The sequence below is a fragment of the Bicyclus anynana genome, chromosome 12 (genome assembly GCF_947172395.1).
Source record: "Bicyclus anynana chromosome 12, ilBicAnyn1.1, whole genome shotgun sequence".
NCBI lineage: Eukaryota > Metazoa > Arthropoda > Insecta > Lepidoptera > Nymphalidae > Bicyclus > Bicyclus anynana.
This window is the reverse complement of record NC_069094.1, coordinates 15,559,427-15,586,568: the sequence shown is the minus strand read 5'-3', so window position 1 is coordinate 15,586,568 and position 27,142 is coordinate 15,559,427. Positions and strand designations below refer to the sequence as shown.

General features: G+C 37.9%; 1 protein-coding gene and 1 non-coding gene across 2 annotated transcripts in view; both read right to left on the bottom strand.

Moving 5' to 3' along the window:
• Window positions 1-27,142, bottom strand: part of LOC112052983 (pre-mRNA-processing factor 17) — a 57,496-nt gene that overhangs the window by 20,683 nt on the left and 9,671 nt on the right. Inside the window, exons 9-10 of the mRNA XM_024092236.2 lie at window positions 23,301-23,434; window positions 21,470-21,691 (exon numbers count right to left, since the gene is read on the bottom strand). Of these exons, the coding sequence (XP_023948004.2) occupies window positions 21,470-21,691; window positions 23,301-23,434 (356 nt within the window). The remainder of the gene's footprint in view (window positions 1-21,469; window positions 21,692-23,300; window positions 23,435-27,142) is intronic.
• Window positions 6,410-6,571, bottom strand: LOC112052985 (U1 spliceosomal RNA). Its single transcript, XR_002887344.2, has one exon. It is a non-coding gene; the product is annotated as a U1 spliceosomal RNA (small nuclear RNA).

Below are 27,142 nucleotides of genomic sequence, written 5' to 3'. Positions count from 1 at the left end.
ACTTTGTCAGTTAGTATGGCAGACACGTTGTATAAATGCTCTGATCTAAGTTATACAGGTGTGACTATTTGTAATATCCATACATTTTCTTGATTTTTAAGTGCCAACCATTAAAATGGTACGTATCATTAGAACTGGCTGTAATAGGAACGAGGAGTAATAGTTAGTATAGTACAACAAACGTTGTGAGCCTGCTCTGAGCCATGTTATAGAAGTTCAATGATTCTTAATTTCTATGCATTTTATCGATTTAAGCAATACAGTTAGTTGGTAGGTATGGCAGAAACATTGTATGATTGCTCTGATCCAAGTTATTTGCGTTTGATGATTTGTCACTTATGTTTTTGTAGATATCTGAATGTAATGGGGAACAATAAATAGGTAATAATGATGAATTCTTAACTAATAATATGAAATAAATGTCATCATTATTTGTTATGTTCATCCTGCTGGACCGATTCTGCACTTGGCCATGTGATTCGCCGTTGTGCGTGTATTTGTTATGTTATTCAAGCTTGTAAACCGAAATTACCATTACTTGAAGTACTTAATAAATCGTTTTTATTTCTCTCAATGCACAATAACACAATTTTTAATTATATTTGCACCATAATGTTGAATTTGTGCAAATGCTTAGAATCATTATTTCTATATTTTATTATTGCTTTTATGTTTTCCAACTTTTTCGGAAATCAATGAATGAAAGTTATATAACTTGTTTCAGTACTAGAATTTTTCTAAAGCGTGTGCAACGTGTTACTAACTATTGCTCCTAATGACTAGTTTTAACGTTAGGTACCATATTTTAGGTGAACGGTACTTTAAAAATCAGTAAAATATATGGATTTGACGAATCATCTAAACAGTATAACTTGATTTGGATCTATACTACAACGTTTATGCCATAGTAACTATTACTGAAAATGGCTAGCTATAACGATAAATAGCATTTACTTTGTAACTTACAAAACTCCATCAAATACATTGAAGTGACGAGACATCGAACCTGTATAACTTGGTTCAGAACAATCTTGCAACATTTGTGCCATACTAACTATTACTCCAAATGGGTAGTTTTAACCATAAGTATCATATTTTTGTTAAACGGTACTTTAAAAAACCAATAAAATAAATGGATTGGACGAATCATCGAAACTGTATAACTCGACCCAAAGCTATACTACAATGTTTATGCCATAGTAACTATTGCTGCAAATGGCTAGTTATAACGATACGTATGATTTATTTTGTTTGCGGACACTTACAAAACTCAATAAAATGTATAGAAGTGACGAGTCATCGAACCTGTATAACTTGGTTCAGTGTAGTCCTACAACATTTGAGCCGTAGTAACTATTGCTCCAAATGGACAGTTCTAACGATACGTACCAGTTTTTTTTCTTTGCGGGCACTTTTGAAAATTGACAAAATGTATGGAAATAACGAATAGTCGAACCTGTATAACATGGTTCAGAGCCCTCCTACAACTTTCATGCCATATTAACTATTACTTCAAATGACTAGTTCTAACGATCCCTGCTATTTTTTTTCGTTGGCCGGCACTTTCAAAAAGGGCCCAAAATGAATGATCTCCTTTAATACATAGTCTTTAGGTATAGATATGTTATCTGGGATGGGTTTATTGGTCTGTTGCCATTGTTGAAATATATTATTAAACCGGTTAGAATTGAAGAAGAAGAAGAAGAAATACTTTATTGCACACAAAAAATACAATTATAAATTAAAACAATCAAAAGATAATTTAAACTTAGCATGCAAAGGCACTGGTAGAGATTACTTATTACAATAAGTAATCTCTACCAGGCAACCCCTGACGAGAGAACTTGCGAAGAAAGAGCGGGAAGGTGCAACAGGTACATTATATGTAATTATATATATAAATAATTAAATAAATATATATATATATATATATATACGTAAATATGATATTAAAATTAACATATGTATTACATAATATATTACAACTAAAAATTGAGTACGAGAAGTGTTTTATTTTTTTTAAGAAACACTTGAGACATGTTCTCTTCATCTTCAAAGTTCGTTCTATCACTAGCAATTTAGCAAAAAACATGTATGAATTATGTCGGTCTGTAACTTTACTCCAAATAATTTTAAACCATTAACAATAAACCTCTTTTGGTGAATTTTAGTAGATACTGATACACGGGTCTTTATAGAAGAACATAGGCAATTTATTCTCGCGAAATTTTAATCGAACGCGGCTGAGAATTTTTATAGAACTTCTTCATTTCTTGAGTTGTATTCAGGAAAAGCCGGGTTAAGCTAATAATAAATAATAATCGAGGGAAGTTGATACAATATAGATTATAGTTTATAGAACGTCTAATGTTTCAAGAATGTAGAAGAACAACAAGAAGAAGAAGAATGTATGTTGAAAATTCCACATACAAAATAAGGAAAATCCACAATTTGTTTTTTTTTTGGCGTACGTTAATCTATATCTATACTTATAATAAAACTGGTCGAATTCTATACATATATTCGCAATTTGAGATTTTAAATACCATTTGCAACACGAAACGTTACCGTGACATAACGGACGCCAGCGCCATCTAGAATCTATAGGTACTTATAATACGAATTCTGTACATTTTGTACATTCTGTACATTGAAGATATTTTGAAAATTTTTATTGAGGGGGCAGTTGTATAATCCTGAATACTGAAGCTAAAAATATTTTTTTTTTCGATTTTTTGTCTGTCTGTCTATCCGTATTTTTTTTGTTATTCGGGCATCACGCTGAAACTACAGAATGAATTCAAATGAAACTTGGCACGGTTTAAGACCATAATACGGAGAAGGTAATAGGATACTTTTTATTGCGAAAATAAAATTAGAAGTGGGTGAAATAGGGGTTGAAAAAATGTAGGGAAAGTCCTTAATTTTTAGAGTTACAGTTTTAAAATTTTGTTCATAAATCATGAAAAAAAATTTGAATATAATAAGATTCAAAATTTTTTCTAAAGTGGTGAAATAGGGCTTGAAAGTTTACATTGATTTCCACGCGGACGAAGTCGCGGGTGTTCGCTAGTAGAGAATAAACGTAGAACCTTTCGAATTTCAGCCCCTCTCTTGAACCGTTGGCTTCTGAGCCTTGACTGAGTTTTTGTTTGATTCGACACATACAAATTACAGACTGTATTTATAGTCGACCTCAAAAGATATACGGAACTTAAGGCGTATAAATTAACTTGTGGTATATTTGGTTTATCCTATTACTAACTACTTATAGTGTCAGAGCCTGTCTTGATCAGACCTTCCTCGTTTTATTTAAGGCTGTGATGTAAGCTACTATGGAATTCGGATCATGATGGTTTTAGGGGGACACAGACACAGGAAATGCACATGGTGAACAATGGTCACCATGTGCATTTGCTACCTATGTCCCCATCATAGGATCAAGATTCGAACCGAGGACTTTGTTTCAAAACCGCGCAAACCACTGAAACCAGGAGGCAGTTCTCTTTGTGTAATGCCTTAATAATATATTCTCGAAAGGTTTGGGCAAATGTAGTTGTTTATTTTAGGCGAAGGACGTTTCGAATGGGGTAATGAACATTTAAATTAAAGATAAAGATAGCATTTAATTAACAAATTAATGTATTTGAAGGCCACTTTCACTGTGTGCACTGTTAATTTAGGGCGTCTTTTTGAACCTCCTTTTATTTTATTACTTCAGCTTTTGATTAATTATTATCTACGAATTCAAGATTTGATCGCCAACTGGGCCCATGAGATGGCTCACAGTGGAAATCATAGACGTTGCAGGGGCACCCCCAGGGTACCATTCACCCGCTGAGTGTCGAATTCTCAAACAAATAGAATCGACAATCAGTGTGTGAACGTTCCCCTGGGGGCGCCCCCACAACGTCTATGAATTCCACTGTCAGTCACTCAGCAGGCGATGGTGATAGCTATTGTCACTGTATTTTTTTTTATTCTTTACAAGTTCCCCCTTGACTACAATCTCACCTGATGGTAAGTGATGATGCAATCTAAGACGGAATCGCACTACTGAACCGATTTGGCTGAAATTTGGAATGGAAATACATTTTACTCTTGATTAATACATAGGCCCGAAAAAATACATGGTACCCGAGGGATTCGTGAAAAACTAAATTCCACGCGGACAAAGTCGCGGGCATTCGCTAGTGAAATAATTTTTAAAATCAGTATAGTGATTTAAACTTGCAAGCGTAATAAAACAAACTTTTACAATAGGTACATAATTATAACATGTACCTATTAGTAAGAATCATCTATACTAATATTATAAAGCTGAAGAGTTTGTTTGTTTGTTTGATTAAACGCGCTAATCTCAGGAACTACTGGTCCGATTTAAAAAATGCTTTCAGTGTTAGATAGCCCATTTATCGAGGAAGGCTATAAGCTATTTATTATCCCCCTATTCCAACGGTAACGAGAACCACGCGGGTGAAACCGCGCGGCGTCAGCTAGTAGTTAATAAAATACGTAAGGAAGGTCGCAACACAATAAGGAAACTTGTGACATAATAATATAAAGGTAATTTTCAACCTTGCTCCAGTTCAAGGGCAGTGTTATCAATATATCCAATTAATTGCATTAATGATAACGAGGTAGACCACTCAGTGAGTAGGTTACTACGTACTATGTTATACCTACAACTTGGTATAATTAAGGAAGTGAATGTTCCTACTCGTATAATCTAAACAGTAGTTTGTTAAAAAAACCACTTGATAAAAACCGACTAAGTGCATGTCGAATCACGCTCAGTGCAGGGTTCCGCAGTTGCACGCCACCAATGGCGATACCGACTTACAGTGGAATTCATAGACGTTGTAGGGGCACCCCCAGGGGCTCCCATCATTCACCCGATGAGTGTCAAATTCTTAAACAAATAGAGATTAAATTCGACACAGCGGCTGAATCGGATCCCCTGGGGTTGCCTATGAATTCCACTGTTAGAATGGTAGTTTTGGTTGATGGATTAAACACTTACCTATGTAGCTATGATAGCATTTCTTTTAATTCCTGCGACTTGGTCCATGTAAAATTCAATTTTTCACAAACTTCGCGGGAACCTTTTTCGATCCCGGAACAATTTCGAGATAAAAAATAAGTCTATTTGTAGATCAATAAAATAGTCTATTTTTCATTTCCAAAGGCATTAGGACAACGGATAGACTGACACAAGAATTTAAAAAAAAAGTTTGTGATCGTATCGCGTAAATAACCATAAAAACTTGAGAAAACCCAGTTATTTTAAATCTAAGACAGAAACTTTAATTGTATCTATTTGATTTATTGGTGAAGTTCCGCAAAGTAATATTAAGATGTCTATTCTGATTGTCAGAAACAGTCTTGACTATGACTCCTCATACAATCTCTAACATAAGGACCTAACTTGGTAAGTATATAATATAATACAGCTAGACAGAACGGTATATTAGCCTCGTAACTACAACGTAACCTTTAGGCGATTGAAATACTTGTACAATACTATAGCTCCCCCCTAGCGTATGACCTCATCGTCTCATCGACATAGGTGGATATATTAACACGAGAGCGGCATTCAATGATATAATACGCGTACGGTACCGTACTTGTATCATTGGTTACTTCCAGTCGCTACGTCCGATCTGTCAAAACACATTTATGCGTTAGGGTGAGGCCAAACGAGCGTAGTGAGTTATCACTCGCGTAATTTCGGTCGCGTAATTTCAGCTGCATTCGGTTTCATACAAAAGCCCAGTTCCCGGCGTCGCAAAATGAGTTGTGTTCCGACTTACACGCGAATTTCTGGGACCGAAATTACGCGACTGACAACTCACAAAATTACACCCTTAGGGTTGTCAAATGTCTACAGATTCATAACAACATCAAGTGCTTGGAACATTTTGTCGCAACGAGATATGTTTTACACCCACCTACCCACCAAACCAGACTTGAGACAGTTTTTTGGGCAGTTGAACAGAATATCCTAAATTGGCCTATTCTGAGAATGGAATTCAGGAAACGCAGGAACACAGGCATTGTTAATCTCAGAGAGATAAATCATCTACATATTATATTTTGTCTCGAAACTAACAACAAAAATGATATAATCTTGTAAATAATGTGCACAGTTAAATCAACTGTGGTTTATGTTGAATTATGGTTAGGCTTGATTTCAAGATGTATTTCGTATTATAATAAATTAAATAAAACGGCTTTTAAAGTCGGTTTTTTTAATGTTTTGCGAAAGTTAATTCAGGCATCAAAACATCAAGCATCGTTCATTGGACAACGGACCGGTTTTTCAGACACTAATTCGCAATTTCTCAGAGACAATTTTTATAATATCTACTGACCTACTGTAGTGTATTATTATTTATTACATTTACATGGGGGACGGCGCGTACGCAGTCCCCACTACCAAAAATTACGCGTCCGAGTTATCCACATTAGGGATAATCGCAGAGGTCAACTCAGCCGCAGTGCAATGGAAGGGCCTCGCTCTGGGGGAACCGCCTTCATGATCACGGTGTCCCCTACGCCAGGTAAGTATGCCTCAACACTTTACAGCGGGGGTAGTCATCGTTATGAAGAAAATCTCCTTAGCGTAAAACAAAACTCGGAGTTCAACATACAGCGCCATCTAGTAGCAACCGGTGCCTTTGTTATGAGACATCCAAGAAATTCTTATGTAAATGTAATTTCAATGTAATTTTTATATGCTAGTGAGATTGTATTATAGCTACTACGAATATTCTCTGGGATAAATTTATACAGGAGAAATTACGGTTGAATAGCTTTATGCTAGACTGCGAGGCAGCCCTAAGCCATACAGACCGGATAGCTACAACATTCAATCAAACTGTTTCTCTACATGTAAAGATCGAAGTCAAGTCGGCACTTACCCGGAATTATCAAATATAAACAAGTCAATTATTTTATTTATTTTAAAACCTAATAAGATTATCAAATCAAAGTACCGGTTCAAAAGTCATGCTTATTAGAATTTGTTTACTGTAGTAGAGCGCAAAAAAACGTCGTTGATGATAAAACTAATTGGTGGAAATATACTTAATGGCTAAATTATTGTGGATTCAAATAGTGTTTCCATAATAATTTAGCTCAGAGAGAAACTTAAAACTTAGGCACTGAAGGAGGTCAGAGGCTCACAGTGGAGACGCCCTGAAACAGTCGTTCGTCCCTCCCATTTACATCTAGCTTTAGCTTCTCTCTGGCAGTTTCGGCGCTCGGTCCTCTTAAGGTGCCTACAGCAAAAAACACTATCATAAAAAAAACGGAAAGAATATGATGCATAATGTGACCCATGTAAATTTTGTCCCCAGCGAAATGAATCTTTATGAATCATTCATAGCTAATAGAAATTCGAGGGTGCAATGCTGAGAATAAAATATATACCTGCTTAATTATACGAATTTAATATAACAAAAACGGAACCCTTATAATATAACAAAACGAACCTAATATAACAAAAACGGAATCCTTATAATATAACAAAACGAACCTAATATAACAAAAACGGAACCCTTATAATATCACAAATTTAGTAAACATATCAATTTCTTTTCACGCAGAGGTGTCGTGAATATATGAAATCTGAATATCAGCACTTTGGGACGCAAGATGAAAAGTTGAAAAAAAAAACTTTTGCAAACTACATCGTGTGATACCTCAAATAAATGAGCGTGATAAAAGCTAATTTATGTTCTACAAACTTGACTACAATCATGTCTGATGGAAAGCAACGATGAGGTCTTAGATGAAGCGCGCTTGACTCTATAAGATTGCCTATTCACTCTTGTCTTGAAGGTGTTCAAATTGAGGTGTTTCTTAGAAATAGTGGACTCTTTATTGGAATATGATAACAATAATAGGAATTGCGTAAACAACAAATGTTTACAATCAATGGGCGATTAGCCAACGTGTGAAACCGATTCGAACTGGTTTGTTGGACTGATGAATTCAATAAACGTTTTACGTCATTTTGTGCATGGCTCGTTCAACTTTTAATATTTTGTTTACGGTTGGTAGAAAACCATCAACTGTAAACACTTCGCAGGGCATACAAAGTGCTTACACTGTAATGGTTACCTAACCTGAGACGATGGTGTTAAGAGTCATGAGTTTACATGCCCTTGAAGGCGAAAACATTGTATCTCTTACACCACATGATTTATGCAAATAAATGACGATTTGTTTTGATTTTATTTAATTACCCCGGCAGCAAACCGGAACATATCAATGCTGCTTAGTCTGAAGAAGCATAATAAGCATTGTGCTTCTTCGGACGAGTCCTATCACAAAAATAATATGATTAATTGTGAAAATTTGAGCATTCATTATGATTTTATCCGTGAGGGATTACATTACATTCGTTGACCCGATAAAAAAATCGTCTGTTTTTTCGCAGTAAAATAATAATTATTCAAAATGAACTTACGCAAAGAAACATGTCTGCTTATATTTTTACATAGATAGAAACTAGGTAAATACATATTGTACTCATTTTGTTTGGTATTTTTTATGGATCATTTTCACATGATCGATACACGTAAATTGAAATACAAATTACATACGATTAGTATGATAAGCGAATTCATAATATCGCGATTCAGACGTCACCACTGTCCTGTTCAATACCTATTTAAAAAATAAAATAAATTAATTGAAGAAAATCATAACCAGTACTGCCCATAACCTACTTGACACTATAATAGAGGGACTGATCACTGGATACATGAGAATAATTAAGTTATGTTCAACGTCATCACCATTATCAACCCATATTCGGGAGCACGAGTCTCGGATTAGGCTAATTATCCACCACGCTGGCTAAAAGTGGTTTGGCAGACTTCACACACGTAGAGAGTTAAGAAACTTCTCAGGTATGCAAGTTTCCTCACGATGTTTTTCCGTCACCGTTTGAGGCACGTGATATTTAATTTCTTAAAATGCACATAATTGAAATGTTGGAGGTGCATGCCCCGAAAGTCGATTGCTTCCATGAACGTTTGTCTAATCAACCATGATCAACCTCACAACAAAAAAAACTAACTATAAAAAGACAACAGCCTGTTCAAAAATTTGCCCAGAATGCTGTTGCTTGACTAACGCAATCAGCTGTTGCATTGCAAGTGGCCACAAGGTCGCTCTTCAAATCTATACTAATAAATACAAGTTCGTACGTTTGTGATTTCAATGTAAATACCCAAATTTAAGTAAACTCTACTAGCAGATTCCGCTTAAAATGATCCATCCGTCAGGCAATTTAAAAGTTAAACTGATCTGATGTAATTGAGTTGCCCAAAGAGCTTGTTTTTTGATTTTGCCCAAAAATAAACCTTGTCATCGGTTTTAATAACGTCAACATGTTGAATACTTTGCCTCCATTCATTTAGGTTTATAATTTTATTTTTATGAAATACAATCATTTAAAATTTATAACGATTCACTAAACATATAGAAAGAGCGTATCCAGAATTTTGTCCGTGTGCTATTTAATACTCTCGAAGATATTTCAAAAATATCTCAATAGATAGATAGATTTATCTCTAAGGACGCTCTGCCAGAGTCTGCAAGAAATCATACCGATAACCATCTAAGAGCTATCGCGGCAAGGCTCAACTGTATTTATGTCCGTCACCGCTGTGACAGACATATTACAGTGCCCATGCCGATACGGAAATTGTAAGTTAACCTGACGGACTTTAATAATAATGACCATACTGCTTTTTTACTGACATTTCATATTATTCTGACATTTTACCTATATTATTTTGACTTTTTAATTTTATTTTTGATTTTTGTTTTTATGTTTTTCTTAATATGGGTGTATGCCTGAAATAAATGAATTTTATTTTATTTTTATATTTCGATATTTTTAACTGTCAACATACTTAAGCGTCTACTGACTTGACGGAAATCTTGGTCGTGAACGGCTATCGTTATCCGTGGTTATGTCATGGTGTAGGAACCTCTTTCTATAAAGGAGGAGTGTAAGACATTCTGACAGCTTAAAGGTCGTAGCTCATTGGACGCACCCGACCCGCACCGCCTCGCCTCGAATGGTTAGTATTCTTCGTATGGATTTGTATGGGCATGCGCTCACTACATCAACTCCGTACCATCACCGGATCGCCTCGCTCACGAGGTGTCCACGTGCCAACCGCAAGTGGACCACTCGATGATAGCTCGCTGTTGACATGCTTGCCTCGCGTGAACCGGAAGTTGACAACCGTGTCCACCCGTGATCTACCTGTCGACTCTCGGAAATTGGTTCACCACTCGAGGTTCACTGGTGGACAACGCGGCGTTTACCCGTGGTCCACCTGTCGACGACAAGTGGACGTCTAACGACGAGGCGGTGCAGGTCGGGTCCCGAGTTGGTCCCGGGTGTGTTTAATGATCTACGACCTTAATTTAATTATATCGTAGCTATATCAAGAAGTGAAAAGGGCATAAAAACGACTGCCATTCGGTATAATAGTATTCGTATTATTTAAAAGGAAAGCATAGTAAAGAGAAAGCAAAACGTTAACAAACGTAAACGACAACGTAATAAGCAAATACTAGCGGTACGCGAATATAATCGTGTAAAGTGTGCCATATTTCGCCTTTGCATCCAAATTTACAACAATTGTGAGAAGTAGCACAGTAGCACAGTTTAGTTTCCCTCTAAAAATACCCAATTACCTAGTTTCTTCAATATACAACAGATGCTGTTAATTTTATTGGTTTCAAGGTCTTATAATTATTTTTATTGAAATACTTATTCATTCAGAATTTTTATCGAAAACGCTTCTTAACGCCTATAAAGATATTATAACAAAAACATGCACGGTGGAATATTCAAAAGAATCCACGATGGCCTACATCTTTTAAAAATAAGTTAAATCTAGGCGTCCACTGATCAGTATCGTACGTATCGCATCAAACGGATTTTAGTATTCTTTGTACAGAAAGTCATACAAGTGCGACCACTGATCCGCATCGTACTGATCGCATCGACCGGATTTTATCTACCGTATAATTAATAATAAAAATTTTAATAAAAAAAATACAACCGACTTCAAAACCAAAAAACGTAACCAGTAAACTAAAAAGCGAAAAATAACATCATAATATGTTCTACCTGCTGATCAGTATGAAGGCGGTGCTAAGCCGGTGATGTATTAATTCAAGCCATTTAGATTTTGCAGACAGTGTTGTTTCATGTGGTCCTGTCAGAAATGGCTTAAATCAAGACAAAACCGGCTAAGCACCGCCTTCATACTGATCAGCAGGTAGAACATATTATGATGTTATTTTTCGCTTTTTAGTTTACTGGTTACGTTTTTTGGTTTTGAAGTCGGTTGTATTTTTTTTATTAAAATTTTTATTATTTTTCCATTTTTAGTGTAAAATTTCATCTCAAACGAACACATCAGACCCCTAATGACAGTCACAACCCATCTTGGTACAAAATTCTCAGCAATACAAATTAATCAAGCCCAAGCACAAGGTAGCTACCGTACACCGTTAAGGGGTTCCCTTAATTAACCTTGGTCTTCATCATCAGACCCCTAATGACAGTCACAACCCATCTTGGTACAAAGTTCTCAGCAATACGAATTAATCAAGGCCAAACACAAGGTAGTTACTGTAAACTGTTAAGGAGTTCCTTTAATTGTCCTTGGTCTTCATCACCAAACCCCTAAATGATAGTCACAACCTATCTATGTGGAAAGTTCTCATTAATACAAATAAATCAAGCCCAAACACAAGGTAACTGCTGTAAATCGCCGAGGAGTTCCCTCGTCTGTTTTATGGCTCCATCATCAGATCGATTTTAAACCTTCATGAAATTGTAGTGCTTAAAAGTACTAAATGGAAAAGTTGACGAACACATTATACACCCATATAATTTTCGAAAGTTCCCCTCAATTTCTCCAGGATTCCATCATCAGATCTTGACATGATGGCAATGGGACCAAATGGGGACTATACCGTTTCAAACAAAAAAAAATTTTTGAAATCGGTCCAGGCGTCTTTGAGTAATCGGTGTACATACATAAAAAAAAAAAAAAAAAAAAAAAAAAAATACCGACCGAATTGAGAACCTCCTCCTTTTTGAAGTCGGTTAAAAATCTTAAGAAATTAAATATCACATCTCAAACGGTGAAGGAAAAACATCATGAGGAAACCTGCACACCAGAGAATTTTCATAATTCTCTGCGTGTTTGAAGTCTGCCAATCCGCATTGGCCACTGACCTAACCTAACCCCTCTCATTCTGAAAGGAGACTCGAGCTCAGCAGTGATCCGAATATGGGTTGATACTGATGAAATTTAAAATCCGTTTGATACGTACAATGCGGATCAGTGGACGCCTGCCATAATACGTCCATTTTATCTGAATATGGTCACATACAATAAAAGTAGGTAAGTACCTATTAGATAGGTAGGTAGCTACATCGAATGTCTCGCGAACGAGGTAGCGGGCGTCCACTAGTAAATGTATAATGAAGATAGTTTTAATGATCGGATGCACGTATTAAAATTCATTTAATCAATATAACAATCAAATAATTCAACATCCTTGACACACCTGCACGAAAACTGGTTTTCTACAGCGCCTCTCCGCACAAAATACATGCATTATTACAACGTAACATATCATTACGTACTATATACTGTTTCATTACAATTACCTAGTACGTTCATTACTATGTTCTTTAAATCATAATATGCCTGATAACTTAATTGTAAGTTTACAAAATTACTTATCGTCAATATTGTACAATCAACATTAACACACTGTTTGAGTAGCATTAGGTTTGCCAAGGGCAGGGAGCATAGGCGTATATAGGGGAGGCCGGGGAGGCACCCTAGAAGGACCTGTGCTATTATATATGCAGACTCACCCTAGGAAATAATCCTAGATAGGTACGCTAATAGCAGGGAGGGATAGTTGCAATGTCGATTGCAGTCATTACGAATAACATCTATTAAATCACAACAGAGCTCAAGTCATCATTACAGAACAAAATAACATCACCCTAAGCTTGCCCCCTCATAAGAAGGCTCAGAGTCACGCAGCGCGCGATGGAGCGAGCTATGCTTGGAGTATCTCTGTGTGATCGAATCAGTTATCGACATAGCTTATCGCACAGCTGAAGTGGCAATGGACGGGGCATATAGTACAAATAGCCGATGAATGTTATTATCCCAAGGTCCAGGAATGGCAACCCTGTACCGTAAAGCGCAGTGTTGGTTGACCCCCTACTACGTGTGGATGTTGATAATTGCAGGAAGCCGCCTGCTTCAGATAGACGTTGGGGTCTCAAGGTGCTGGAATGGCGACCCCTCACTGGAAAGCGCAGTGTAGGTCGACCCCCCACTACGTGCAAGCACTGTAGTCACTGAATGCAGGCTGCTCAAAACCGTGTTGTATGGAGTCTTTAAGAGGGACCTATGTTCAGCATTGCACGTCCATCAGCTGATAATAATGATGATTAAGCCCGTCATCCCACTTTGGAACAGTGGTGGATCTATGCTCCATATCCTCTCTCCTTTAAGTAATAGATGCCTGGACATCTAGGTCGTTCAAATAGGCCAACAATGGCGACGTAAACTCCAACCCAAGGCGTCAGTATTCTCAGTAGCCTTATTCCCAATTCACAAATACATCTGAGATTTTGCAGGAGACCGTTGGAATGGAAATGATTCGATAGCTACTCCGAATTCAGGTGTTTATGTCGAAGAAGATTAAATATTTATAGTATCCCGCCGCGCCAACAAAAACAGAATCTTTCCTCGCTCTGAGTACCTACGTGACCTAGCTGTAGTCCGCCATTTTGAAATTTATAGAAACCCAAAACAATGTCTGTTAAATTATACAATAGCCTAGCGGACGCCCGCGACTTCGTCTGCGTGAAGTTAGGTTTTTCACAAATCCCGCGGAAACCATGGATTTTTCCGGTATAACCAATCTATACTAATATTATAAAGCTGAAGAGTTTGTTCGTTTGTTTGATTGATTGAACGCGTTAATCTCAGGAACTACTGGATCGATTTAAAAAATTCTTTCACTGTTAGATAGCACATTTATCGAGTAAGGCTATAGGCTATATATTATCCCCGTATTTCTACGGGAACGGGAACCACGCGGGTAAAACCGCGCGGTGGCAGCTAGTAACCTACAAGTTGCTTAATAACCTCTTTTATCTTCTAGTGGAAGTCCTTTAGTTGTTACAACGATTAGCTTAGACAAACAGACAGACAAAATTTTCAAAAATGTTAGTTGCAATAACATGTTTCCACTGTTTCAATGAGTTTGGAAAAAATATTAAGACACTACACACATCGCCAGCGGGCTAATTCGCTAACTTTGACGTACTCGTATGTTAGTTGAAATATACGAAATTGTGAAAACAAATATCATTCGGTACCTACTGATAACCTTCGTGGCTATCATACAGTAGGTAGATGACATTTCTCAGTTGATTTGATGTTTATTTTAATAGGTTGTCAGTAAAGACCAAATTAGTGAATCAGACAGCAAACCTAAAAGTAATCGTAATGTTATCGGCAGGTACTAAGATAACTGGTAAATTAGATTAGGAAATTTCCAGTGGTGTGATCGAACCCACAGCCGTGTGGACGTCAATTAAAAAAATCAAGATTAATTACGAATATTAATAAATTAATACCTTCTACGGATTTTTTTGACTTCGCTCCATGATCATCAATTATAAAATTACAAAAAACCCTGTTATTGTTTCGTAATTCGCTCATCGCGACTTGCGAACCTTTGCCCTCATAAGAATGCGCAAAAAATTAGCATACTAATTAGGTAACTTACCTACTCGTAATCACTTAATTCCGTAATAAAAACTTCAATAATAATTATGTGCATATAATGTACATAATTATAGAATGACGTGTTAATTTTTGTGTTGCGTTTTTATGGAAATACTAGCGGACGCCCTCGACTTTGTTCGCGTGGAATTCAGTTTTCAAAAATCCCGCGGGAACCATTGATTTTTCCGGAATGAAAAGTATCTAGAGCATTGATTCCCAAAGTGGTCCATGTGGACCCTCAGGGGACTACGGAAAACTAGACGGGGGTCTATGTTGATGTAACATAAAAATGGGGGTTCACGATTAGTAAGCAGGGGGCCACGAAAACTTATATGGTCCATACCGAGTTTTAAGGATGGGGATGTTTTCTTAATAAAATAATTTTGAATTGATTGTTTCCTTGTGCTGTGAGTAGATATCAAAAACAATCAAATAATTTATGAACTAAGTAAGCAATTCTCACTATTAAAAAAAACTGTTATTTCAAGGTGGCTGTTAATTCAGCTGCAACGAAAATTTAATAGGTGATCATGTTTTTTGTCGAATTTTGGATATTAGCAGGGGGTCCACCGAAACCAGTTAAATTAGAAAGTGGTCTAAAAAAAGTTTTGGGAACCTCTGATCTAGAGTAAAACCTATTTCCATTCCACAACCAAATAGCTTCAGCCGTAGCGTAAAGGAGGAACAAACATACTTACACACACACAAACTTTCGCCTTTATAAAATTAGTGTGACGAGGTTTTTCTACAAATATGTGCATATAATGTACATAATTATAGAATGACATGTTAATTTTTGTGTCGCATTTTTATGAAATACCTACAAGGTTTTTCAACAAATATACCTACTATTATCAGAACTTTACTACATAATTATCAGAACTTTCTGGCTTCAGTCAGACTTTGTAAATTCATAATCCGAAAGAATAGAATAGATATATAACATAATAGAATAAATAAAGATTTTTCGTATGTTGCAAAGATGGTATACAAATTATTATATACGTAGGTAATAAATACTTCGATCGATGTTTATCTAATTCTGATATAACTATTAGAACTAATGATTTTAAACTTATTTCGTGGTTGTTCATTATGAATGTTATTTAAACGGGTACATACCATCGTGGTATGCACATATAACATTCATAACTATTAGAAGCTTAAAACTCGATCTTATCTAAGCCCGTAGCAACAGTTGTATATCACGACTTGTCTGTTTGTTCGTTATATTTTTGCCAAAAACAACTAAACTTAACGGTATCGATAAGTATGATAAGTAAACTCATTTAGCAAGTAAGTAACCTCACAAAAAACAACTTCAAAATAAACACCGAGGTCATCGTCATCCACGTATTATCTATACTCTATACCTAATATATAAAGCTGAAGAGTTTGTTTGTTTGATTGAACGCGCTAATTTTAGGAACTACTGGTCCGATTTGAAAAATTCTTTCAGTGTTAGATAGCCCATTTATCGAGGAAGGCTATCGGCTATATATTATCCCCGTATTCCTGCGGAACGGGAACCATGCGGGTAAAACCGCGGCGTCAGCTAGTTTATTTATAAATTCCAATTAAATATTTTTTAAATAATTTTCAATTAACTTTTTTAACACAACTTATTCCCTAAGAGAAAAGCCTATATGACGACAATGGTCAAACTGTCAAACTCAGTCGATTTGAGTCCGACCTCTTAACCTACTACTAAGCTATAGAGACTTTCGTTGAGGCCCATTGGGCTGTTTAAAACCTATACTTAATAGGGAAAGTGTAGTTAGAACGGAACACGCTATTTCTATAGTTTGTTGTTGAGAGATATATGGACGCAGGTAACCTTATCCGTCAGACAGTATGGTGTACCATTGAATCTGCGAGGTCACAAGAGAAAGTTAACGACCTACGTATGGACTGTGGTCACATGACCTAAAGCCGCAAGCATACACGATGTTATGTCATAGGCACAGTTGAATACCAGCCCCTTTTTTGTGGAAAAACACTGCCTATGTGTCAAATATAATCCTGACAAGTATATGTTGAGTTTGAAATGGATTTTCTTTTTAGAGAATTTTTGCCATTACTACAATCGGAATATTTTGCTTAGAAATGCAAACAAACATTTTTTTGAAAGGTAGGTAAAAATGTTGAGGGCCTTAATTGTAGCGTACAAATAGCAACAAAAAGTATTGAATCACGATTTTCGTATCTCAACAGAGAACCGAGTAGTAGGCTACTTGCCTCTTTTGTAAACTCTTTTAAACTGAATTTTGGAAGTATTATAAGCTATATTTTATTTTGTCCCGTCAATAATAAGCAGTAAAAAATTTAATGTATATGTATAAAAAAATATCTACGTAAAATTTTTGCCGCCAAAAAAAACACATTAGCAAGTGACGTCATTCATAGAGACAACAGCGAGATTGGCGTTGGCAGTGATGTGATATATCACGTCACCGCAAGCGCCGATCACAAACCGATGCCTTGTAGCGAATGACGTCACAGTTTATGATTGGCGTTTGTGGTGACGTGATAAAAATACAATTTTGTTTTATAAAATTATTACATTTACGAGATTATTTTCACCAATAAAAATGTGATTATATTTTCTAGGCATCTAAGATTTTTTGCATATATTCAATATGCAAAAAATCTTCTTAGTTTTGTACAGCAGGCGAGTAGCCTATTGTAGCGGACAAATAGCAACAATATGTATTGAATCACGATTTTCGTATCTCAACAGAGAACCGAGTAATTGTAAAAAAACTGAATTCAACCCTTTTTAAAGATGGCGAAAAATGGTGAAAAATGTGTTGAGCTTTTCTAGGTTCCCGCACGGCATATAACCAAAATTGAGCTTTCGTTTGCATTTTCAAATGTACAATGTACTACATAGTTATATGACCAATATTCCGCTCCAATTAGTCGAAAACTTCAATTTAATTGGTTAGGTGTACACTGCACAAAAGTCCAGTGGACGGTGATCAGTATTCATCATCGAGAGGAGACGCGAGCTCATTGCTGAGCTCGCGTGGCCAATAGTCCACCACGCTGGCCCAATGCGGATTAGTAGACTTCACACACGCAAAGAATTAAGAAAATTCTCTGGTATGCAGGTTTCCTCACGATGTTTTCCTTCACCGTTTGGGACACATGATATTTAATATCTTAAAATTCACACAACTGAAAAGTTGGAGGTGCATGCCCGGACCGGATTCGAACCCACACCCTCCGGAATCGGAGGCAGAGGTCACATCCACTGGGCTATCACGGCTCTTACGTTTCACGGGATCAGTAATAAATAGTCAATATTCATTTATTTCAATTAGGCTTAGTTTACAAGCACTTTTGAAATGTCATGTATTAATATTACAAAATGATGGTGATAATAATTAGTCGAAAACATTAAATTAAAATTAAATTTACGAGGGTTTCAAACGCGCCTTAGTTGATCGAACCTAGTAACTCTCGGAGTCCGGCGATATATATTTTTGTTATAACTTTATCATTTACTGATAATGATACTTACCGTTACAAGAGTAAAGCATTTCACCCTAAGCCTGGCAAACCGCATTGGAGTAGCATTCTACCTCCTTATGGTTAGGTTAGGTTAGGTTCTTAGGCCCGGCCCTCTCTTATAAGGCCCGGCCTTTGCCATAAGTGAAATTACAGGAATTATTAACAGGTATAGCAATAAAGGGCAACATACTCGTATTTTAGGACGTATTGCTCCCATGATGTGTAAAATATGTTGTTCTGTTAAAAAAGCCTCAATAGCTCAACAGTAGGAGCGGTCGGACTCATCACCGAGGGTAGGTGGATCGATCCCCGCCCCGTTGGTCTATTGTCGTACCCACTCCTAATACAGTATTTCCCGACTAGTTGAAGGGGAATGAGAATATTGATCATATTAAAAAATATATATTCTTTAAAAAAAAAAAAGAAAATACAAAGTATATATTCACTTACCATAAAAAATAGAAATATTTTTCAAAGACAAGCCGTTGTCCTTGAACTAAATTGTTTATGAATATATTATATTTGTTTATTGATGTAAATATGCATAATATTATTTATTTTTGTTTCAAATGTATTTGCATTCGTCATTGTCCTAATAATCTCTAAGGTGACTTTATTATCAAAGATATTGCACCCAGACGTCGGTCAAGTGAGAGTCTAAGGAGGTCATTGGGTTCCGTTTCATTATCGCAAAAATATAATGTGCAAATTTTGAAGTAGAAAAATAATATATAGCACTTAGTCTATGGTATTTAAACTTAAATCTAAAAAAATCAATCTATGGTATTATGGTCTCAAATCGTGCAAAGTTAAATTCTTTCAGTAGTTTCAGCTGATGCCAGAGTGCCTATTGGGAGTTTTCAATGTTTTTATACTATGACGATCGCGTAACCGTAAACTCGAATTTATAAGGAATTGAAACAGTGCCATCTAGTGGCACTACTGCACAACTGTGTCATTTCCCTAGAAATTCGCGTTTCAGTATGAAATTCGCGTAACAATTTGAAAACATTGAAAACTGCCACTAGGCACACTGGTCAACAAACAGACAAAAAATAAAAATATTTTTGATTTCAGTATCGAATAATGTCCTCCAATGAAATTTTTCAAAATATCTTCAATTTATAGAATTGGATCTGTTACAATTTTACTATATAAGTATAGATTTACTTACTAATTTACTTAATTACAAATTTTCTTATTTACTGATTCAATAATTAATCTACTTATGACGAAAACAAACCGAAATATACTGAAGACATATTATGATTATTTGTAATCATTTATAAGTGCTTATACTAAGCCTATACTTAATGCTCATTCATCAATCAAGTTTTGTAAACAAAACAATCGACCTTCAAAACTGACAGTCATACAAGTACTATTTGGTCATTGACCTGTATCTCACCTGATGACAAGTGACGACTCAATCTCAAATGGGAACGCGCTATTTTCATAATGCCTTTTAGGCCCTTGCATCGTACTGGGTAAATTACTATTTTTTTTTTTATTATCTATAAGTTAGCCTTTTGATTACAATCTCACATGATAGTAAGGGATAATGCAATCTAAGATGGAAAAGCGGGGTAAGTTATTAAGAGTAGGATGAACATCCACACCCCTTTCGTTTTCTACACGACAGCGTTCTGGAACGCTAAATCGCTTGGCGGTAAGTCTTTGCTGGTAGGGTGGTAACTAGCCCCAGCCCCTGGACCAATTAAGAAAACCTCAATCGGCCCATCAGGGATATAGCAACCAGGACCTCCTCCCCCTCCGTTGTAAATCCACCACGCATACCATTGGAGGCTGTCGGATATAATATATTCCCTACGACACATGCATAGTGCATACTGTGAAACTGCAGCATAGGTTCTTTAGCTATAAATTTCAGTTAGGTATTTGACAATATTTTATGAGTCATAGTAGACGCCAGGCGGTTTCACCCCCATGGTTTCCGTTCCCGTTGAAATATGGAGATAAAATTTAGCCTATAGCCTCCCTCGATAAGTGGGCTATCTAACACTGAAAGAATTTTTCAAATCGGACCAGTAGTTCCTGAGATTAACGCGTTCATTCAAACAAACATACACTTCAGCTTTATAATATTAGTATAAAGTTAGAAAATTTCAACATCACAAAACTGAAAAGTTGGAGGTGCATACCCCAGACCGAATTCGAACCCACACCCTCAGGTAACGGAGGCAGAGGTCATAAACACAGGGCTAACATGGCGTGTAATTATTAGTTTAACACATCTGAAACATCGATCCTCTAGAGTCTAGACGGTGTTTGTATGTACACGTTAGATCATGATCATATAGTTTTGATAGAGGGGTAACCTCTAACAAGGCAGTCCCTGTTGCCAAGTGGCACGACGTTACTCTTTCTACGAACGCAAACGCTTCGACAACTAGAAAAATGTATCTATGGCATTTGCTATTTACAGGTCACGTGATCAAGATCTGTCATTCCTTCCTTCCTCGTTAGAGGTTATCCTGAAGGTGATTGGTCTGAGGGAAAAAAGGCAAATGAACAATATTCAATATAATTCAAAGCCTCAAATAGCTCAATGGTAAGAGCGGTTGGGCTCATCACCGAGGGGTGGTGGTTTAACCCTCACCTCATTGGTCTATTGTCGCACCCACTCCTAGCCTCAGACCAATTATTGTATAGGATCTGCCTCTCTAGACGTTACTTTTCTGTCAAAGTATATGATCAAAGATCTAATGCGATTACAAAAACTGTCTCTACACAATCGATGTTAAATAGTTGTAATCGTGTTCGTCGGTTAAAGAGCTCCGTAAAAAATCCTTTTTGTATAATTGAATTGGATAAAAAACGGGCAAAAACTTCTAGTTTAGTATAAGATATATGCAAAATCTAAGCTCGTTTTCCTCAGAAAATGACAAACAATTTTGTTCGTGACTATGAGTGCGATACAGGTCCTTCTATAATTGGTCTGAGCTCCTAGCACAGTCTTTCCCCGTTCCCGACTAGTTGGAGGGGAATGGGAATATTGGTCATATTATAAAAAATATGGCAAATTAAAAAAAAAAAAAAAATACAAAGGAACATACCTCATGTCCGGCGAGAAGTCGACGGAGCAGGCGTAGCCCGCCACCATGTGGCCCACGAAGGTCTTCTTGCGGTTGAGCTTGAACCGGTTGAGCGCGCTGAACACCACCACCTTGTTGTCCATGGACTGGCACGCCAGCCACTTGCCGTTGGGCGCCGCCGTCACCGCCGGCAGCGAGTGCATCGACGGGTCCGCGATGTACTTCATGTCCACCGGGATGTCCCTGGCACACGAGACCACGTGAGACCGGACTAGTGCCAAGTCAGACTCGCCCAACAAGTCACCAAAGTTGAGCGCGTATATTTGCTTTTTTTATTTATTACAAGTTAGCCCTTGACTACAATCTCACCTGATGGTAAGTGATGATGCAGTCTAAGATGGAAGCGGGCTAACTTGTTAGGAGGAGGATGAAAATCCACACCCCTTTCGGTTTCTACACGGCATCGTACCGGAACGCTAAATCGCTTGGCGGTACGTCTTTGCCGGTAAGGTGGTAACTAGTCACGGCCGAAGCCTCCCATCAGCCAGACCTGGACAAATTAAGAAAATCTCAATCTGCCCAGCCGGGGATCGAACCCAGGACCTCCGTCTTGTAAATCCACCGCGCATACCACTACGCCACGGAGGCCGTCAAAACCACCACAAATGTATCATAACCGTCATCATATCAGCCGATGAACGTCCACTGCAGGACATAGGCCTTTTGTAGGGACTTCCAAACATCAAGATACTGAGCCGCCTGCATCCAGCGAATCCCTACGTCTCGCTTGATAACGTCAGTCCACCTGGTGGGGGGTCGACCAACACTGCGCTTTCTAGAGCGGCGTCGCCATTCCAGCACTTTGGGACCCCTACGTCCATCCGCTCTTCGAACTATGTGCGCCGCCCATTGCCACTTCAGCTTCGCAACTCGTTGAGCTATGTCGGTGACTGGTTCTTCTGCGGATCTCCTCATTTCTGATTCGATCACGCAGAGATACTCCTAACATAGCTCGTTCCATCGCCCGCTGTGTGACTCTGAGCCTTCTTATATGAGGCGCATAGTTAGCGACCAAGTCTCGGCACCATAGGTCATCACTGGCAACACGCACTGTTCGAAGACTTTTGTCTTCAGGCACTGAGAGAATTCGAGACGAAAAGATGTGTCCGTATGTATGATCATTATAAATATACTCAGAGGCACAATTATTCGCCCACTTTAATATACTCTCGTCATATTAATGTGAGCGGATAATTGTGCCTCTTGAGTATAATTCAGGAATCATGCGAATGCGAATTGCGCAGTTTTGGCCGAGTTTTTCTCGAATTTCAAATCCCCTGTTTTTTTATTTAATTATATGATAATAGTTTTGAGATTTTTTCTTGCTTAAGTCTATAACGATGTTACTTGCCAAATTTCATATTTCTAAGTCAACGGGAAGTACCCTATAAGTTTTGAATCCCTAGAGAGTAAGTAATATGCGTTTTTTGCTGAATAAACGGCAGTATCTTTTTTTACATAAACTTGGAAGTTTGATTTTTTTTCACAACTTCATGGGACCGCATACCTGAGTATACCGTATCGTATAAAAAAAGATTCCGACGAATTGAGGACTTTCTCCTTTTTTGCAGTCGGTTAAAAGCGCCATCTATGAGCCTCAGGCTGCATCGCAACAAGCTCCTGAAGTGTACAAAAGGGTATTGTTTCGAAGTTCTCTAAGAACGCCATCTACTGGTGGTTTGAAATAACAAACACTGTATCACTATACCTGTAGATGGCAGCGCGCATCACCCAATTACAAGGTTTATTAATAAACATGTCCAATAGGAACAGGCGGGAAGACAAAACTCACCACTCCCACACGCGCAGGCTCTTGTCGTCCGAGGTGGACACGAAGCGCCGGTTGTCGTCCACGAAGGTGATGGTGTTGACCGCGCCGAGGTGCCGGTCGTACTCCTGCACTATCTCGCCGCTGCGCGTGTCCCACTGTTACAACGTTCACGTATAAATTATTTAATGAATTGTTACAGTGAACCTTATTGATAAGTGTATAAGTTTCACAATGGCTTATCATCGTGACGTGTAAATAAACAAATATTTTGTTTACATAATTTAAACGAAACTTTAAACTGTCCTCCCACTGAACAGTCTCTTTAAGTGCATGTCAATAAAACAATTTTTCTTTATACCACACCACTGAAGTAAAACTTCTTTTAAAATGAAAAACAAAGCGCCATCTATGAGCCTCCAGCACAACTGCATAGCAACAGATTATTGAAGTACAAAAAGGGATTGTTTCAAAGATCACTAAGAACGCCATCTATTGGTAGTTGTAATGAAACGCCACTTGCTAGTTCAATACTGATTATTTATTGTCATACCCTCACATACATAAATGTTTAATATTTTATGTTAACAATACACTACATCTTTCCCCTTTTCAATAAAAGACAAACATTTATTCATTTACAACAATTACAATATCATATTAATTATTTTCCTTCCTTCTTATAATGTTTACTAGAAAAGGAATCATAATACATCTAAACATAATTAAATCAATACTTATTATAATCATAATCCAGGATTAGGAATATAAGTATAGGTACAGTGATAAAAAAAAAAAATACAATATTTATATTTTTACCCCATACACAACAATACAATTTCATTTTAATAATTCTTTACATGCATATAATATAATAATTCAGATTACAATTTTCTATAATTCTCTTTTACATTCACATTTTTAATTTTTAATTTTTTTTTTTTTTTTTTTTTTTAATATTTTTCAGACCGAAATTCTAGTACTTACTATAAATAAACCATGCAACTAAACATAAAATACCTACATGATGCGTAAACTCAACTGAAATAAATACCTATTCAGGCTGTATTTTTATTTTGCGCATTCAACCGAGCCTGTCTCCTTGTACGAGTTAACGGACGCGTAGGTATTGAAGCATCTTTCGAGTCCCCGAAGTGTTCCGCAGACCTAGTATCCACATCACGAGTTTGAATATTTGTCGGAGCCGTTTCAGATTTAACCGCCCCGGTACCGCTTGTACTCGCTCCAGTTTTATCGCCCTCAGCGAATCTCCCGTCTGTCGCCCGCTCGTACTGTTCTTGGCCCTCTTTTATATTTTGCCTACACACTAAATGACGCCGATTACGTCGATATCTACGTCTGACTTGATCCTCTACGATATACGATCTGGGTTCCGCGGCCGGCTGAATAATTTTTGCGCTCTTTCGGTTCTTACCGTCTATGATCACCACTTTATCGTCAACACGCAGAGGTCGAAGATGTTTCGCGGCACGACTATCATAATAAATTTTTTGTTTATGTTGTTGGTCCAACACGGCATCGTGATTCTTTTTGCGATCGACAATATCATTAAACAATTTATGATGTGTTGGCAGCCGCGTATTTAACCTCCTACCCATAAGGATCTGCGCTGGGGAGTCTATGTTTTCCCGTGGTGCAGTCCTAAGGTTTAATAATCCTATGTAATAATCTTTTCCCGAATCGAAACTTTTCTTTATTAAATTTTTTACCATACGGACGCTGCGCTCACTTTTACCATTACTCTGGGCATACAAAGGTGAAGACGTCACGTGTTTAATATCCCATGTACTAAGAAAGGTTTGAAATTCCTTCGAGCAGTAAACTGTTGCATTATCTGTGATCAATTCATTGGGAATTCCGTATCTAGCAAATTGCTCCTTCATAGCCCTTATCACAGAATTACTATTTACCGACGTCAATTCATTAACTTCAACGAAGTTCGAAAAATAATCTACTAGGATAAGGAAATTCTTTTTTCTATATTCAAATATATCTGAGCCTACCTTGAGCCACGGCACGTCGGGAATGGCGTGCGGCAACATCGGCTCCCGGCGCGGCGCGGGCGCGTACCGCTCGCACGTGGCGCACGCGCGCACGGCGTGCTCGATGTCGCGGGACATGCCTACCCAGAACATCACCTGGCGCGCGCGCCGCTTGCAGCGGTCGATGCCTAGGTGACCCTCGTGAATCCTTTCTAACATCTCGCGCCGTAGTGCTGCCGGTATATATAATAAATAATCCTTAATTATCAATCCATCTACATACTGTAGACTTTCCCGATACGACCAAAATATCCTAAGATTAACTTTCACTTCGTATTTATTTTTAGGCCAACCGTTTACTATATATTTCACTAAGTCTCGACATTCGTCATCATTAGCTACGTTTTCTTTAACTAAACTCAATTTTTTATCACTAAACTGCAAATTACTAATCATAAAACAAGTTTGTGCTTCAATGTTTTCATTTAACTTTTCGTACATGCATTCCGGTAACGGGGCCCTAGATAAAGTATCTGCAATATACATATATTTTCCAGGAGTATATACGACCTTAAAATCATACCTCTGCAGTCTAAGCATCATACGCTGTAATCTAGCCGGAACGGAAGATAACGATTTTTTAACTATCGATTCTAGCGGTTTATGGTCACTCTGTATGGTCACGTCGCGTCGCCCCAAAATATATTGATGAAACCGTTCACACGCAAACACAATTGCTAACATTTCTTTTTCTATTTGTGCGTACCGTCGCTGCGTGTCAGTGAGCGTGAGGGACGCGAACTCGACCGGGCGCCCCGACTGCAGTAACACCGCGCCGAGGGCCTCCGCGCTGGCGTCCACCGAAAGTACAACCGGGAGCTCCGTACTATACAATGCGAGCACTGGCGCTGTTGCAATTTTTGTTTTTAATAACTTCACCGCCTCCGAATGCACCGAGTCCCACACCCATTCAGCATTTTTTTTAAGTAAACTTCTAAGCGAAGCCACCGCCTGTGAATAATTAGGTACAAATTTTGAAAGGTAATTAATCATACCTAAAAACCGCTCTAATGATTTTCTATCACTGGGCTCGGGCATTTCCAGAATAGCTTTAACTTTGTTAACATCCGGTCTCATGCCCCGTTCATCGAAAATATGTCCTAAATACGTTATCTCATTGACCCCAAATTTACATTTGTCTTTATTAAATCTCATTCCTATTTCCCGCGCCCTTTCTAATAATCGATTCAATCGTAGATCATGTTCCTCCCGAGTCTTACCCCAGACCACGATGTCGTCTATGAATGAGTCGACTCCCTCCAGATCTTCCAGGTGCTGACGCACTCTCGCGTGGAATATTTCTGGTGCACAGCTTATCCCGTAGGGTAGTCGCAAGAACTGGTACCTGCCTTGAGGGGTGCTGAACGTGCACAGGTCCGCGCTAACGTCGTCCAGCTGGAGCATCCAGAAGCCGCAGCGCGCGTCGAGCACGCTGAAGCAGCTCGCCCCGCGCAGTTTCGCCGCGAGGTCGGTCACCTTGGGTAACGTGAAGTGCGCACGCCGGATCGCGCGATTTAACTGCCGCGGGTCTAAACACACGCGTATATCCCCATTTTTCTTCGCTGTTATTACTATAGCGTTTACCCATTCTGTTGGATGTTGTACCTTGCGAATTACACCCAGCTGTTCCATGCGCTGCAACTCACTGTGGAGTTTCTCTCGGAGACCTAGTGGTATTTTCCGCGACGGACATATACTGGGTTGCACCGTTTTATCTATAACTATCCTATGTATACCAGGCAATTTCCCGATACCCGAAAATAAATCTGAATAACTTTTGTCTATATCTAAGTTATCTATTCT